The sequence below is a fragment of the Lepus europaeus genome, chromosome 23 (assembly GCF_033115175.1).
Source record: "Lepus europaeus isolate LE1 chromosome 23, mLepTim1.pri, whole genome shotgun sequence".
In the NCBI taxonomy this organism is placed as follows: Eukaryota; Metazoa; Chordata; class Mammalia; order Lagomorpha; family Leporidae; genus Lepus; species Lepus europaeus.
In genome coordinates, this window is record NC_084849.1 from 16,989,314 (window position 1) to 17,007,290 (window position 17,977).

At 54.0% G+C, this 17,977-nt stretch overlaps 1 protein-coding gene across 1 annotated transcript in view; it reads left to right on the forward strand.

Moving 5' to 3' along the window:
• The window catches only part of WSCD2 (WSC domain containing 2), a 120,017-nt gene that overhangs the window by 83,364 nt on the left and 18,676 nt on the right, over window positions 1-17,977 (forward strand). Inside the window, exons 4-6 of the mRNA XM_062182557.1 lie at window positions 1,200-1,384; window positions 13,146-13,267; window positions 17,016-17,190. Coding sequence (XP_062038541.1) covers window positions 1,200-1,384; window positions 13,146-13,267; window positions 17,016-17,190 — 482 coding nt within the window. The remainder of the gene's footprint in view (window positions 1-1,199; window positions 1,385-13,145; window positions 13,268-17,015; window positions 17,191-17,977) is intronic.

The window sequence follows — 17,977 nt, forward strand, 5'->3', positions numbered from 1 at the left end:
GAAACAGAGGCATGGCCAGGCGGTGCCAGTGCAAGAGCCGCAGCCTGCACTTAGTGCTCACGAGGCCCTGTCCTGAGCACCTGGTGAATGTAAATTCTTTAATTCACAAGGGCCCTGCGAGGTGGGGATGCAATGAACAGTAGATGAGGAAGCCAAGCCAGAGGTACCACACAGGTGTGGGGGAGTCGTGAAGGTGGGCTGGGGGGTGCCCCCTTGCCCCCTGTGCAGGCGGCTCCCTGTGGTTCTGGGGAGCCAGTCAGGGACCTCTGGGTGAAGGGGCTTTGCAGGGCCTGTCCTACCCCACCCCCACCCCGCTTTCTCCGTATTCCTGATCCCCAGCCCCAGAGCCAAGAGCAAGCAACGCCCTTTCCGTTTGTTTACAGAGTGGGGTCTGCTGAGAGTCCTTTTAAGGGAAGGATTCCATGGCTCCGAAAAAGTAACCACAAGCCTTGCAGTGCCTGGATTTCTTTTTTCATTTTAGGAGAAGGAATTTTTTACTTGGCTGCGTCTGTGAGCCCAGTTTTGCCATCTTCCGGAGATGAGAGCACCCCCCTCCTCACCACGCCCCAGCTCCCCTCGAGGGGCACAGAGGCATCATTCCTGGGCAATGTTTTCCAGAAAAATAGGGCTGGGCTCTGGAGGGATGAAAGCCTCCTGTCTCCAGACAGGGAGGGGCAGAATCTGGGGGGTGGCGAGTGTATCCTGTGGTGCCGGTGTGAGCAGGTGCGTGTGAGTGCAGACCTGGTGCGTCTGTGTGGAGGTGTGGAAGGGACAGTAGACTGCGGGTAGGGATGAAGGCAGCTGAGCATCCCTGCCCCTCCCCTGGGGCTCCCCATCCCCAAGGATCACCCTGAATTCCTTCTTGGCTTTCCTGCCTTCACGTCTCCCACCAAGGCTGTCTAACTCCTCAGGCTCTAGGACTCCTCTTGAGGTCTTCGCATCTCCAGATCCTATCAGTGTGCCCTGGAGCGTGCCCATCCCCAGGCCTCCTGGGTCCCCCTGCCCCCCTTCAGGGTCTCCTCATTTCCTTGGGGTACTCCTGTCTCCGGAGGGCCCCTATCTCTACTTGGCGTGGCTCTCCTGTCCCCTGAAATTCCCTATCACCCTCACCTCTCATCTTGGATCTCCCCACATTGAGTCTCCCTGTCTCTGGGGTCTCCATGGCGTCTGCTGCCCTGCCTGACTGCTGTCTCCCCCAGGGGCTACCTGTACGCCGGGCTGGAGTTCGGCGCCGAGTGCTACTGCGGCCACAAGATCCAGGCGGCGAACGTGAGCGAGGCCGAGTGCGACATGGAATGCAAGGGCGAGCGGGGCAGCGTGTGCGGCGGGGCCAACCGCCTCTCGGTCTACCGGCTGCAGCTGGCCCAGGAGTCAGCCCGCAGGTGTACGTGAGTCTGCCCTGCCCCTCTTGGCTGCTCCTCCCTCGCCTGCAACCCTCACCTACCCTTCCCAACAATCCCCTCCATCACCCCAAGTCCACCGCAACCTTGTCCCCGCCTTGCCGCCTACCCCATGTCCCACAAACTGCGAACCTTCTCACCTGGCCTCCTCTGCTCCTGCCTCCGTACCGGCTGCACCCCTCATTCTCACCTGTCTTCCACACTCAAGCAAGCTGGAGGTGGGGCTTGTCTCTCCCGATTTCCCCAGCATGCTTAGTCTCCAGGCCATCACAGTGATGAACCACAGCAGTGACAACGGTGACACAAACAACTGCACACACCTGGATGGTGCGTGTCAGCTCCATGGTGACTGGTGCCATAGGCACTGCTGTTCACCTGTTCCCATTTTACAGATGGGGAAACTGAGTCTCGGTATCACATAACTTGCAAGCAGTGGAGGTCACCTGACTCATGCAGACGAGAGACAGGCACGGAAATCCATGACGACATCCGTAGCTTTTTGATCAGAGCTCCCCCCAACTGGAATGAGTCTATGATTCCACACACCCCTCATCCGCCCCCTGCCCCACCCCAGATCTTCTTAAAAACGCAGATTCTGCCCCAGCAAGTCTGTGAGATGCTGCATTTCTCAGGTGCTCCCAGGGGCTGCTGGGCTGCTGACCACACCGCCAATAATGAGGCCCCAGACCTCCGTGGATTTTTCCGGAATGTGGCCCTTGCAAAAAGGCCTCTTTCACATGAAGTTCATCGTCTATAAAAATTCCTTGCTGGTTTGCTTGGTAATGTGTTCAGTGTTTCAAATCCCGTTAGAAAGCTACTTTATTTGAGAGGGAGAGGGAGAAACAGACTGACAGAGCTCCCATCCTCTGGTTCACTACTCCAGTGCCTGCAACAGCTCTGGCTGGGCCAGGCGGAAGCCAGGAGCTGAGAACTCAGGCTGGCTCTCCCATGTGGGTTGCAGGGATCCAAGCACCTCAGCCATCACCTGCTGCCTCCCAGGCTGGGTATCAGCAGGAAGCTAGAATTGAGAACAGAGCTGGGACTCAAACCCAGGCGCTCAGATAGGGGATGTGGGAGTCCCAACTGGCATATTAAACATTGTGTCACATGCCTACCCCATCACATCTCATATTTTGGAAGCTCTGTTCAAGCTTTGCTCCACAATGGGGCCAATGTGCCACCCATTTTTCAAAATGATTTCCACAAGTGGCTGTTTCCATCTACCCCCACCAGCACCACACACACACAGTTGCCACAGTTCAGGTCTAAAGGCTTGGCTGGCAGAGCCAAAGATGGGTCGTCTAACCCAGGATGGAGAATGCCCACCCAGTAGGCTTCTGGTTTGGCTGTTGGTGTCGTGAGCTTTTAACTTGGTGGCAGCTTTGTCATCCTCACAACCCATCCCTTTTGTGCCAATATTTGTTACTTTGATGGTGACACTTGGACCATCCAAAAAAGAGAGGACCTCCTTAAAAGAGAGAAAGCTGCTTCCAGGAAAACATCCTCATCCCAGAGGCTGAGATAGATAACAAGGATCGGGTTGTGTACGTGTCATCCAGACATTGCCTAGGCCTCTTTTTTAGTTCAAGTTCAGTTTGGCTGGATAATGTGATCTCTCTCTCTCTTTCTTTCTCTCAACGCACATGCACTCACTATTGTGAGCACCTGATATCCCAGCATTTTCCTGGGCTGTCCAAGCTGAAACATACAAGCCACAGCAGACAGGGATCACTAGAATCTGCTATGATAAGGTGCGTTCTGCACCTGTGGCAGTGGGGGGCCTGGGTGGTTGCTGGGGGCAGTTCCCAAGCCCGCCAGGACATTCCTCAGCTTGTGTGCCATCTGAGAAGAGCATCTTTGTCCTGGGTTCTCTGAGCCCACCCCGGTCCCTCTGCATGATCCTGTATAGGGTTTGAAGTTGGGGCACCTTCATCTGGAGACTCTAAGAACACATCAGCCTTGCTCACCTCGAGGCTACTGTGGCTGAGCGTATCACAGAGACAGCTTGGATAAGGAGACAGATGGGCAACAGTGTATCGGATTGGGTCTCCTGGTGAGCTCCCAGTTGGCAGTATGGTGTGCAGAGAGAGCACCAGGACTGCTCATGAACCAGAACACTCAGTGGGCTCTTCTGTGGACTGGGTACGGAGAGGTGCAGTGGGGAGGAAGGCACCAACCCAGTCCCCAAAGGGCTCATCATCTAGGGGGGACTGGTTTAACCACAGAGGGCACAAGCAGAGGATTGCACAGGCTCCATCTGCAGGACCCAAGGAGCAGCACCTGAGCTGACTCATTCGAAGGAGTCCCGGGGTGAAAGGGAGAGCCATGAGCACAAGTCCAGGGCAGCAGTGGTCATGTGTTGGAAGTCGTGTTGGAATCACCTTTCTCACATCCACATTTTACACTTGTAAAACCTGTGGCCTACAGTGCAGAACTGGAAAGTGGAATGGGGCTGGAGTAAGGGGCATTTCACTGGGGCCTTGGGAGATGCCTAGGATTTTGCCCAATAGAGAAGGGAAGGAAACACTGACCCAAGACAAGTCACTAAGGAGGAGGGGAGAAGACCACGGGGTCTCTTAGGGACTGAACTTGGGCTGGAACCCTGGTCTCGGACCTCCGTCTGTAGACACCCTGACCTCTTGTACTGGATTTAGGACTCTGTCTTCTCTTTTTTGGGGAAACATTGAGCTCCAGCTCAACTGCTTCCTTCCTTGGTCCCCGATCCCCCACCCCACCTCCAGATTCTGCTTTGTCTCCTGACTCTAAGAGATATGGAATCTCAGCATCTTTGTCTTGACTCAGTGGCCCCTTAGCTTCCTACGCCTCATATATGCTTTATACACAAGTAAATCAGAGAGGGATGTCTTCCCTGTCACTGGCACACACCCCCGAATGTGTGTTACAGCAGGCAGGGAAATGAGCGAACGCTCCAGGAAACAGATCTGGGGGAACCAGACTCCCTCTGTGGAGTCATTAGGTGGTACGAACACTGTGGCCTAATTGGGTTACCCTGAGCTATGGCACTGGACACAGCTTCGTGGTTGCAGAGAGCCGAAGGAGACTCATTATGTCCTGAGCACCACGTGTGTGTGTGTGTGTGTGTGTGATGGGAGGAAGAGGAGATCAGCTTTGGGTGGGAAGCCAGCGTGTGTTTCTGGCATGATGGGACCTTCCTGTGGTAGCAAGAGCACTGAAAGGTTTGACAGACACAAGTGCGCAGGTGCCCTGCTCTTCTGCCTGGACCCAGACTCTTGGGCTCGAGGACTCTTTTGCCCTTGTTACAAAACGTCCAAGCAATGGGCTTTCTTTGTGGCATTACATCTTGCATAGATAGCAGTTAGCAAAATGTGTTGGCAAGTAAAGCTCTCCTCCCAGGGGCGAGACTCACTAGGTGATTAAAGAGCAGGATAGTTTTACAGGATGCTGTAAGGAAATTCGTTTGCCTGAAGGATGCTCTCAGGATTTGTGCTGCAAGGTTCATTAGACACGGAGCTCCACAGGGCCGGCCCTTGGGGGTGTGTGGCTGTCCATGGTGCTGACCTTCTTTTGGCACTGGCCGGAACCCTGTGACGGCAAACCAGCTTCTCCAAGGGCTACACTGGGTTTTCCTTTTGTACCCCCCCCCAACACGCACTTTAATGAGGTTTACATAGGCACTGAAAAGATAGACCCCCGACTTACAGTTCACAACCTACATGGCAGATGCCTGCACTGTTGTTAGTTCTAGCAGGTGCTTTGTCTTAGAAATTCAGAAGGAGAATACTGTGCCATGCTTGTGCCTCGTGCTCATAGACTATTCCAACAGCTTCTGGGAGTCAGGGAAAGTTGCATCTCCTTGGGTGGAGCACGTCTAGTTTTCTTGCCAGGCCTGGAGGCTTCTGCTTCCTCTTGGAAAGACATGTGTTTGTGTCTTCAGGAGTTCCCCTGTGTATGGCAAAGGAGGGAAGTGATAGAATTTTTTCTCCTTCTGCACAGTGAGCAGGGGGAATTGATTTTCTCTTATTCCCTAATAAGCAAAATCCAGGGAGTCGGGGGACCCTTTTGGGTGATGTAGGTTTTGGAATCAGCAGGCGTTATTCCTAATCCAGCTCTCATCTACTTACTGTGTTGACTTTGGCCAAGCCATTGAATCTCTGTAAGCCTTGGGTGCCTCATCTGTAACATGGGGACAGTTCCAACCTGTCACGAATGATGTGAACCTAAAATGAGATAAAGTCTAGACACAGTGTGTCTAGCACAGTGTCAGTTACTGAGTGGCCATGGGGCCCCCCTCTTCCTAATGAAGACTCCCCCAGTTCACTGTGAAAAGCACCCAATTCGAGATATTTGAATTTCTAACAGCCTGCAGGAGCCTTTGGTAGCGTCTAAAAATAGCTGGTTTGAATTCTCCTCGGACAGTTAGGCTCTTTGTGCCATCCAATCTCTCTCTGATTATCGGTAGCTAGGTAGCCGAGAGCAGCTCCCAGCTCACTGCCGTTCCTCCTCGCCAGCGTCTTTAATACAGTAGAACCTGGCCTAATTACCCAGGGGGTGGTGGCCTCTTTCAAACCATGGAGAACTCTTCCATGCCTGCCTCTAAGCTGATGCCTGGTGACATTTGCCTCGTTTTTCTTTTTTTGTGAAGCCCCAGAACAAAGAGATGACAGGACTTCAGACACTTGCAGCTGGTTCCGGGCTGTTCTTCGTCTGCCCCCAGCCAAGGGAGCTGATGAATGGCTGCTCTGCCCACCTCTTGCTAGTAAAAGGCCCAAGCTGCTGCGGTCATGCACCGTCCCAGCTAGCCCGGCAGCAAGGAGCTGACACTGCCAGAATGTGGGGTGTGGGCTTCTGCCATCCTTGGGTCCTACTATGGGGCCCTAAGAGGGCTTCTGGGAAATTCAAGTGACTGGCATGGGGGTCTCTGGAGCCCCCCACCATGTTAGAATCAGGCAGGCCTCCTGGAGAACAGCAGAGAGGTGAGAAGCTGGGATGTGATGTCAGACAAGACGGAGGTCAAACCCCGGCTCTGCTCCCCACTGGCTGTGAACCTGGCAAAGCAACAGCAGCTTGCTAAACTCAGCGTCTCAGCCTGCAGCCCAGGCTGATGGTATTGTCTACCTCGTGGTAGGTACCACATGGAGCACGTGTGGCGTAGAGCACACAGCTGCTGTCGTCAGCTCTGTCGTGATTGTCTAGTAAGGGCCGGTCATTAGGAAGGCGCTGCTCAGAGTCGCTGACATTGCCATGGGCCGGGCAGTGCATGACCTCGGGGAATGCTGTCCATGCAGACTGTGGGCTGTGGGACGTTCCTTGTGAATTAAAAATGCTTAAAGATCCAAGATAATTTAAAAAAATTTTTTTTCATTGTATTTGAAAGGCATAGAGACACACAGAGAGGTCTTCCATTTGCTGGTTCACTCCCCAAGTGCCTGCAGAAGCCAGAGCCAGGTCATGCTGAATCCAGGAGCCCGGAACTCTGTCTGGGTCTCCCTCATGGGTGACAGCAATACTTGGCTATTTGAGGCATCACCTGCTGCCTCCTAGGATGGACAAGATGCTGAATCAGAAGCATGGGAATGGGACTTGAACCAGACACTCCGATATTGGATGTGGGCATCCCAAGCAGCACCTAATCCCTCTACCAAGTGCCCACCCCACACCCAGGATGTTTTAAGTTGGGATCCCCCAGAAGCAAAGACAGAAGCCTTGGTTGCCTTGCTGGTGATGCCGGGATGCACGTGTAAGGGAGTGGAGAGTGAGGGAAGGAAAGGTCCTCTACTGAGGGCAGCTAAGGCTGCATCTTTCTGAGATCTCTAGGAGATGCTACAGAATGAGCTTCAGTGCTGTCCTAGCTGAGGGGCCACAAGCTGCTGGGTTTATTCTCTGCCTGTCACCTGTCACTGGCTAAGGATGACCCCTGGGGAGATCAACTCCCTGGAAGGTTTGGCCTGTTTCCTCCCAAGTTATAAAGCACAGAGTCATGGTCACTCTCTGCCCATGCTAGAATGATGAGTGCCAGTGACAGGCATCTTACTGGGGACACTGACAGTGTCTATGACATACGATGTAGCCAGCCCCGGAGAAAGCAACAGGAAATAACATTGACGGAGCACTTGTTAGGTCTCACTGTTATAAATACGATTGTGTGAGCTCCCACCCCAGCCATGCAGGGCGGATTTGGGGAACTCAGATGAGGAAAGCTGAGGCTTGGTGCAGTGTAGACACCGAGGACACACAGCTAAGGAAGTGGCTGAGCCAGGTCTGCCCGACCTAAAGCCAGTGCCTTTCTGCGGGGCACCAGAGCTTTGTGCAAACCGGAAGGCGTCTTCCCACTACTGTAGAAATCCCAAATTCTGTGCACCATAGTGTCAGGAGGGCCACGGGGCCCACTGGAAACTTCCCTTCCATTTTCAGAGATGTTTCTCAGCACCAAAGGGGTAAACCAGGTGACCCCTGGTACAGATAGAGGAAGTGTGGAGGTAGGAAGATTTAAAAAAATTTTTTTAAGTTTATTTTGTTTATCTGAAAGGCAGAGAGATAAAGTGAAAATGAAAGAGAGAGGACACTCCCATCTCTTACTTTATTCCCCCAAAGCCTGCAAAAGCTAGGGCCAGGCAAGGCTGAAGCCAGGAGCCAAGAAGTTAACCCAGGTCTCCCAGGTGGGTGACAGGGACCCACGTACACACCTGGGGTGCACATTAGCTGGAATTAAGAGCAGAGCTGAGACTTGCACTCTGATATGGAATGCTGGCATCCCGAGCGACGTCCTAACTGCTGTGCCAAGTGCCCACCCCAGAAGCAGGAAGGTTAGGGTCTTGGCCACTGTGAGTAGCCTCAGTGTCCAGGTTACCAAAACACCATGGGGAACCACCTACAGACAGTAACGACCTTCAAATCACCCCCAGACCCCGGGGAATGGAACTAAACCATCCCCTTGCCTGCCTGGAAGCTCCTCCAGCCTTTCTCGATTCTCTCCAGCTTTCTCTCCAGCTTTCTACGATTCCATGTGGCATCTCCCAAAAGCAAAATGCGAAAAAACAATGCAGGCAGCCAGAGTTGTGGAACAGCGGGCTAAGCCACTACCTGCAACACTGGCATCCATGAGCGCCGGTTCCAGTCCTGGCCGCTCCACTTCTGATCCAGCTCTCAGCTAATGCACCTGGGAAGGCAGCAGAAGACGGCACAGGTGCTGGGGCCCCTGCCACCCACATAGGAGACCTGGATGAAGTTCCAGGCTCCTGGCCCAGCCCCAGCTGTGGTGGCCATTTGGGGAGTAAATCAGCAGATGGGAGATGCCTCTCTGTTTCTTGTCCCCCCCACCCCAAATCTGCCTTTCAAATAAATAAATATATCTTTTAAAAGCAACAACAAAAGATAGAATTTGGAACATTTTCAGCATAAAAAAACGTCAAATGTTTGAAGAGCTAAATGCAGTTACCCTGATTGGATATTATACAATGCATACATGTTCTGAAATATCACATAGTACCCCATAAATAGGTACAATTTTATGTCTGTTAAATTTTAAGTAAGTTCTTAAATTTAAATGTTTTTAAAAAAGCAGGACAGGCCAGATGCAGGGAAGTCCTGTATCTGGAAGATCCGCTGCTCCTGGAATTCAGCCTCCCCACCCCCCACCCCCAGCACACACCTCCACCTGAGACCCCTAAGACGCATGCACAGCAGAAGTTTCTCATCTGCCTCCAGCCCTTTAAGGCCTCTGCAAACCTTGCCTTGTTTGATATTCAGGGCACTCAGCAGAGCCCAGCTCTCTAAGCCCTGGAGTCAGGGACTCATTAGCAGATGCTTAAATGTCAAAGGGAGACCAGTCTCCCAGGAGCTCGGCCTACAAAGTCTTCTTCCTCCTCCCAGCCTTGCAGTGTGGCCTCCTGACGCCCAGGCGAGCTGCAGGAGACCTGCCAGAGCAGGGGCTCCCCAGCCCGCCCCTCTCCTTCTCAGCCTAAGGATGGCCGGCAAGTGAGACAGCCCTTGAACCACCCCCTGCTCAGTGCCCATAGCTCACAAGGCTCACTCCTGTCCATCTCTGAATATCCATGCCCCTATTGTACCAAAGCTCAGGAATGAGGAAACTCACCAGGGCTCAAAGGCAGGGAAGGGCGGAGCTGCTAGTAGGCACCATGGCAGAGGGCTGCCTCCCAGGCAGGTCAAGACACTGGCTTCCAGAGAGGAGACGCAGCTGGCCCTGGAACTTGCGTCTCCTCATCGTTAGTCTCTGTTTCCAAACCTGCAGGGCCAGGGACGTGCATGGCCTCCTGATGTGTTCTCAGGCTAGAAGGAGTCTTCTGAGACCCTGGATCAGGGCTGGGCCCTTCCAGGCCACCTGGAGATGCATGTTAATGAGGCCCGTTCAGAAGAGCAAGCCCAGAGATGGGTACCCAGCTGGGGGGCAGGGGAGAAGGCAGATTTGTTGGCCACGGAAGCCCAGATGAAGAGCACAAGGGCTCATGCAACCCTGAGAGATGCCCCGGTGCCTCCAGTTACTCAAGGTCGTGTCTGTAAGAGGAGGCAGGGGCGGCTCCTAACAGCAGGGACCCCCAAGATCACTGTGAGCTCTCTTCAGCACTTACATGCCCGCCATCAGAGGCATGCATTCTGGGGCAGGGGCTCCTACGGGAGATCTGCTGGGCCCATACCAGTAGCATCCCTGGCTGTAGGCACCAGGTGTAGGGGTCTCCATTGTTCTTGGTACCCTGGGGAGAGACTTCAACTGGGCTGGCCTCCAGCAGAGACACCCACCATCCTGTGGCTCACTCTTCATATGGTGCATTTCCGTTTGCGTTGGAGAAATAAACATTTTGTTCCAGAGTAGGTGCTGGCTGTTCAGGGCAATGCGAAAGCCCTGGTGCCATTGAGCCGGTTGGGAGGGAGCTTGGCTGAGGCGCAGCCTGGCGCTTTGCCAGGAGAGGGATGCCCTTCTCTCAGCTAGCTGGTTGCCAGGCAACCCACAGAGCGCCCTGGGGGGGGTTGTATCCACGTGCATGCAAACATGCCATGCTGAGACTCACCTCCGTCAGGCCTGATGCGCAGCCGCACAGCTGCTCGCAGAGGCACCCAGTCAGATGCCACGGCCACAGTCAAATGCTCACTGTCCCATCAGCCGGGTAGGCGGACACACACCTGCCCCAGAGTCCTCTTCCCCGCAGATGAGCTGGCCCACAGGGTCTCACTGACATTGTCAGAGTCCACATCCTCACTCTTCAGATGTGGGCCCATGAGCACCGCTGTGACGCACACAATGTCACTCAGCCTCACATGCACAGACACGGATGGTGCCCAGAGCCATAAACACATGGGTGTCACGCCCCATGCCCTCGGTGCTCAGCTGCCCCCCAAGTCAGCCCCATCGCTGCATAGCCAGATGCACACCCATACTCGTGTCCACCCACCCCCACCGCTTTTGACCTGGCCTTGACTGCTGCTTAGTTCTGTAGTCTTAGACCCCCAACAGGATGATGGGAGGGGACTTAGGGAGGAAAAAGCTCAGAGAACAAGAGGAAGTGGGCTTGGGACCCCTACAGTGGCCCCAGGACTGCCCCAGCCCTGAAGGGGCCTCCATTGGCTCCAACCCCCAAATTGCTGCCTGTAGCCACCCTCCTGCTTGTGACCCGGGGGCTTGGGGGACAGTCCCTCAAACAGGAGCCTGCTGTGGAAGAGAAAGGGCAATTTCTGATGGCTCTGAAGACTCAGAGGTCCAGCTCTGGACGTTTTGGGGATGCTTAAAGAGAGTCCGACTCTGGTGCCAAGTGGCCTCGGAGTGACAGCCCTGACTTCCTGAATGCTTTGTAGTCAAAAGTGGTATGAGCAGGAAGGGCAGGAGCGAGGAAGGATAAAGCCGTGGTGCCTTGCAATGCTAAGGCAAGACCTCGGTGGCTCTGTAGAGAGACAGCCCGGGGGGTGCGCAGGATCGGGGTTCAGACATTCCCGGATTGGAATCCTGCTGCCTGGGAGCTGTGTGGCCTTGGCTGAATCAGGTCCTGCCCCCCGAGCCTCTGTCCACCGTTCTGTATAATGGGGAGAGTGGGATTTTCCTGATAGGGGCCAGAGGGTTTCCCTTGGCTAAGATGTATCAGGTGTACACGATGCCTAGCACCTGGAGAGTACTTGATGATATCAAAAGGGCAAGGGGACAGACTGAGGCAGACTTAGGTACCGTCTCAGTGCTGGGTCTCACCTGGTGGGCGACCTGTGTCAAGCAGCTTCAGCTCTCTGAGCCTTGAGTTTCCTTATCTGTAAAAATGGGTGAACTTCCCAGCCGAGCTCCTGGCAGTCAGCCTGTGTCAACACATGGCAACACTAATGATACTACTATGAGCATCTAATCCTACTAACGGGATTAGTATTGTTATTCTTGGAATCAGCCTCGGCTTTGGAGACAGGGAAAGCTGGCCTTGATAACTCTGTGGCACTGGAAGCCCACAAGCCTCCTTGAGCCTCGGTTCTCTCACCTGTAAAATGGAGCCAGCCAGAGCACCTGCCGTACCTGGCTCTTAGGAAGATGGAGATGGGTCCCAAGTGCCCAGCACAGAGTCTGGCACCAGCCTCAGCAGGAACCCAAAAAACACTAGTGGGGTCAAAGGAGAGGGGCCTCCGTTGCCTCCCAGAGCAAGGCCAGCATCTCAGTGCCCTGTGGCCTGAGTTAGCATCTGGATGACTGAGCTTTCTGGTTGAGTGAGATCCACCTGCCTCTTTGCTGCGAACCATTAGCCACAATGCCTACTCCCCTCCTCCCCGCCCTCGCATTGTCCAACACATTCTGTGAGCATCATTAAGTCTTCCTCTGGGCCACCTTACAGGGCCTCCCTTGAGTGCCCCAGGCCACAGGATGGGAGTCTGTCCGGTGTTTCTCCATGGGGCACTAGTGATGTTAGGGGGAGGGCTCTCCTCTGCAAACCGAGTGCCATTGAGGCCTCAGCAGTGGGAGCCATCAGAGGTGGCCTCACCCCTCCCTGGATGCAGGCCTGAGTGTCATTGCATAGCCTAACCTCTTCTCCCTCTGCATATGTGGGGAAACTGAGCCCTAGAGGGACAGCCCTCCCCCCACCATGAGTCAGCCACATCCCAGTCACCACCACCACCACTGGCTCCTCTCCCCAGATCGGGGCATCTTCTCTCGAAGAAATAGCAATGACCTCCAAGCTTCCTCCTGTGCACCTGACATATTTCTGGATTCAGTCTTCCAGATCTATCAGTCCCCTGCAGCCTGTGGATACTCAGCACTAGGTAGGGAGAGACTCCCGAGACGCAGGGATTTTCCGCTAAGGTTCAGGATAGCGGGAGGGAGAGGGGAACCCTGGTACTGGCAGGCAAGGAGAGAGAGTACAGCCCCGGGCCCTTGGAGTCTCTCCATCCTCAAACACTGTGCTTCTCCCACCAAAGCCATGGAAGTCTTCCATGGACTGTGTCAGTTCCCTGAACGGAGAATTCGTGTCACTGAGTCTGAGGCACAGCCATGCTAACAAGGAAAAGGGAAGGAGCTCCATCTCAGGGCCTGGGTTGTTGACACAGTTACCTGGGTTGAGGGGAGCGTTCTTTGAATTATCGATCCATTGACTGTAAACAGACCCGCTCAGGAACAGAAAACGTGGCTGCTGTCTCTGCCTCTGCTTCTGCTCCCTGTGTGACCCCAGGCAAGGCTCCTGCCTTCTCTGGGCCTCAGTTTACAAGAGCTCCCTTCAGAAGGCGCTGGTCCCATCCAGATCAGACCCCTGCTAGATCTGACTATTCCTTTTCCCTCCGGCTCTTCAGATGGAAGCGCGGTGTTCCGAGGCTGCTTCCGCAGGCCCGACAACCTCTCCCTGGCCTTGCCCGTGACAGCCGCCATGCCGAACATGTCCGTGGACAAGTGCGTGGATCTCTGCACGGAGAAGGTGAGCCCAGAGATCTGCTCACAGAGCTCGAGCGGAAGGAGCAGCCGAGGGAGCGGGATGCCGGCCGGAGAAGCAATGGCTGTGTGGGGATGGCCGTGGGTTGTGACCTGTGATGGGGGAGAGGGATGTGACCATTCCTGTGGACCCAAGGGGTTGGAGTTGCGTGGGGAGGAAGTGTGTCTAACAGCAGGGGATGCTCTGGAAGGAGGGTGGCATTTGAACCAGACCTGGACGCATGAGTAGAAGATGGCCAGGTAAAGGCAGGGACAGTCCCACCTTGGGCCAAAGTGAGCTCCCTGTCCCTGGAGGTGTGCGAGCAGGGGCAGCACCCAGAACCCTGGGCGTTGGATAGCAGTTGCCCTGGATGACCCACGGTTCCTTCTCTCAGCCTGAGATCCTTACTAGCTGACGGTTTACTGCGGGGCCTTGCACACTTGGTGTGTTCTTCCACCCTAACCCCAGCACAGCACTGAGCGTACAGTGGCACTCGGTGACATCCAGGGGACCCCAGGTTTCCCTCAGGATGAGCCGATTCCATGAGTGAGCTGTCCCCTCCCCACCACGTTAAAGTAGTTGGGCATTTCATTTACTCACTGCCAAGGTTTAATGAGGACTCGCTATGTGCCAGCCCCAGGCTTGGCACCGGGGTGGTCCCTGTCCCCCAGGAGGCTGGCATTCGCATTTGCTCCTCCTGAGTGCTCGGAGCTCACCACCTCTGGCTGCCCCCTCCTGCCCCAAGCCCTGCTTGGCTGTTCCTCCCAGGGAGGCTCCTGAACCAGCATCGCTCCGGAAGCCTGAGAGGCTGCAGCTTGCTGGGAGCACACTCCGTGCAGCCCTCCGCACCCTGGCTCCCATGGCTGCCTTCTCCTGATATCCTGGGCATTGGGTACCTCCATCCCCACTCCACAGCTGAGAAAACCGAGACTCAGGCAAAGTCACTTACCCTAGCTGATGGCACCAGAGAGCGGCAGAGCTGGGGTTGACATCTGGGACTGACTCCAAAGCCATGCTCTCAAGTTCTGAGCGACCACAGGGAGGCCTCCAGGAGCTGTGCCCGGGCACCAGACTCCTTCAAGTCGCCCAGCTTTTCCTGAGTGCTGCCTGTGCTCCTCACGGGCATCCCGGAAGGTGGGGAGTGGAGTCTGTGAAGTGAAAGGAGGCGTGGCCATCATGGAGTCCCCCATCCTCGTGGCATCCCCTCCGGGTGCACATCCCTAACTCCCTGAGGGCCCTAGAGGAAGCTGCAGATGGGCTGGAAGTGAGTGGACAAACAAGCCTGAGACGGTGAGGTCAAGGCAAGCCAGTAGGACACTGCAACTGCACAGCCTGGGGAGGAACATAGGCGCACATCAGTGGACAGGAAGATCCCTCTGCAGATGTCCACTCCCCACTGTCTCTGGTCTCCTTGGGCACCACAGGAGAGACACTGAAGGGGCCAAATGGTAGAATATAGAGAGCCACTTTGCCACGTGGTAGATGCCCTGAGATTGAACAGGTCAGGGAGGCACCATGTGGGTTACTAGTTAGAAAATGTCATCAGTCATGGTCCATACAGACACACCTGCATAGCAGTGCCTCCCCTTCTCTCTCTCTCTCTCTCTCTCTCTCTCTCTCTCTCTCCCCCTCTCCTCTCTCTTCTCTCTCTCCCTCCCTCCCTCCTCTCTCCAGCTAGGTACCACAAGTCATATTTAATATCTGTTAGAAAGAAACCAAACCTGGGGTGACAAGTCTCACTGGATCCAGCCGTATACACAGGTGTGACCTTGATCTGTTACCCAGTTCTTCCAGCTACCAGGGAGGACTCTGAGCTGTGGGTCGGGTTTAGAGGCAAATTTGACAAGGACAACTCTTTGCCCTCAAACCCTCAGGTCCGCCCTGCTCCTGTGTAGCTGTTCGGTAGAACAAATGAAGCAATCAGGAGCAGCCCTCCCTGTAAACCCTGCACACGCATTGGTATCAGTATTCTCCTTGGCTTCAGAGAACGGATTCAGACAGCTTTCCCCAAGAGCAAGTGCTGTGTCTCTGTCAGACCAAGAGGGCATTTACCATGGACTATTGCATGATACTGAGAGAGCCATTTCTTTTTCAGTTCTCTTTCAAGTCCTCCAGGAGACAGCTCTGTCTCCACGCTAAAGTGCCTTTAATGTCTCTATCCTCCACTAATCTCCCCTTTGCAGGAAAGGTGGAGACAACCTCAGGCTCAGAATCGTGGCAGACAAGAGTGCCCAGGTAGAATTTAATTAGTCTTTGCTCAGGGTCCGCAGGGGATTGGTTCCAGGACCCTGCAGCTACCAGAATCTGAGGATGCTCGAGTCCCCGATGTAAAGCGGCGTAGTATTTGCATCCAACCTACACATGTCGTCTGTGCCTGTAAACCATCTCCAGATTGTGTGTAATACCGGACGCAGGTCAGCAGTCGCCGCACTGTATGCGGAATAATGACAAGGAAAAGAGTCTGTGTGCGTTCAACACAGATACAGATTATTTTTAAAAAGATTTTTATTTATTTGACAGAGTTACAGACAGTGAGAGTGAGAGAGACAGAGAGAACGGTCTTCCTTCCATTGGTTCACTCTCCAAATGGCCACAACGGCTGGAGCTGCGCTGATCCAAAGCCAGGAGCCAGGTGCTTCTTCCTGGTCTCCCTTGTGGGTGCAGGGGCCCAAGCACTTGGGCCATCCTCTACTGCTATCCCAAGCCATAGCAGAGAGCTGGGCTGGAAGAGGAGCAACCAGGACTAGAACCGGCACACATATGGGACGCCGGAGCTGCAGGCTGAGGATTAACCTAGTGCGCCAAGGCGCTGGCCCCACAGATACAGATTTTTAAAAGGGTTTTCCATCCACAGTCGGTTGAGCCCACAGATGTGGATTGCTGTACTGCATTTACTGTATGCAGCTGTGACTTGTCCACAAGGAATACCTGGGGTGGCAACACCAAGGTCCCTTTGCAATTTGAGTTCCGTTTATCCTAAGGAAATGAGAGCAGCATATGAAAGGAACACCTGCACTCCCATGTTTATAGCAGCTCAGTTCACGATAGGCAAGATATAGGGTAAACCCAGATGTCCATCACCTGATGAGCGGATACAGAAGACGTGGTACAGACAGGCACTGGACTATTACTCAGCTACAAAAAAGAGTGAAATCTTGGCATTCACAGCAGCGTGGATGCAACTGGAGATCACTATGCTAAATGAAGTGAGCCAGACCCAGAAAGACAAATACACGTTTTCTCTTATTTGTGGCAGTTAATATTCAGAGCGAGTATCAGAATTGCACGGATGACCTATCATTTGGTATTTAGTTGTAAATACTGCTTCACTGGCTCATAGCAGGTAAATGACAATATATTCTTTTTTTCCCATGTTAAGAAACTGGAGTGCGGGAAATAGTGAGGACTCTTGAGGTACTAATTATGATATTGTTCTTAACTCGGGTGTTGGTTATGAGTGTACTTGGAGCACAGAAAACTCATATGTACACTTTTATGTCCATTTCTTGGTGTATACACTGATTTCAATATAATGTTAAAAAAAATAAGCCCCCAAAAAATGTAGGTTTCAAGAAATGAGCTGAGTTAAAGGAAACAAATAACGGTACAGAGATTACACGGATGGGGTGAAATGATAAAGGCGGGGTTTCCTGGTGAAGGTTTGGGGACCCTGAGTGGGGGGGAAGTGGACATTGGGAGCCCAGATGGCCCAGGAACATGACGACTCTTCCGTCTTTTCCCACTCCGTCCCCAGGAGTACCCGCTGGCGGCTCTCGCGGGCACCGCCTGCCACTGCGGTTTCCCCACCACACGATTCCCGCTGCACGAGAGAGAAGACGAGCAGCTCTGTGCCCAGAAGTGCAGTGCCGAGGAGTTTGAGAGCTGTGGGACTCCCAGTTACTTCATCGTGTACCAGACACAGGTGCAAGGTGAGCCCAGCCTCCCCTCCTGGGGCCCCAGCTGCTCTCCCAGCCCATTCCACGAGGCCTGGAGCGAGAAGAGACTGGTGCCAGCTGGAGGGCAGAGGGCAGGGCTGGGGAGCCTGGCCCAGCTTCTGTGTCTCGGGATAGGGGTGGGAGGGTCGAATGACCTCACCGCCACCCCAGCCAGTGAGTGCTGCTGCCCACTCTTCTCTTGTGGTGGGGGCAGTGAGACTGGGGAGGCCGGCCTCCCACTGGCTCCTGCCAGATCCACTGTGTGTTATCCCCCTCTCCTGGGCCTCAGTCTCCTGTCTGTAAAGTGGAGCTGTGTGCTGTTGACTTCTAAGGATCATTGATGTGTAAGATCCTCTTTTCTCTCTCCTTCCTCTTTCTGTGTGTCACTCATCCTTCCCACTTCCATCCTCCTTCTTTGACTACTGGCATCCACACTCACTGTTTATGCCCTCTTCTACCTCCTGGGACTTTCAGACATGGTGATGGTGATGGTAGTGGTAGTGATGGTGATTGTGATGATGATGATGATGGTGATAATGATGGTGATGGTGATGGTGGTGGTGATGGTGATAACAGAGTAGTAATGGGGTGATGATAGTGGCAATGATGGTGATGATGATGGTGATGGTGATAATGATGGTGATGGTGATGATGATGATGATGGTGATGGTGATGATGATGGTGATGGTGATGGTGGTAGTGAAGGTGATGACAGAGTAGTAATGGGGTGATGATGGTGATGATGATGGTGATGGTGATAATGATGGTGATGATGATGATG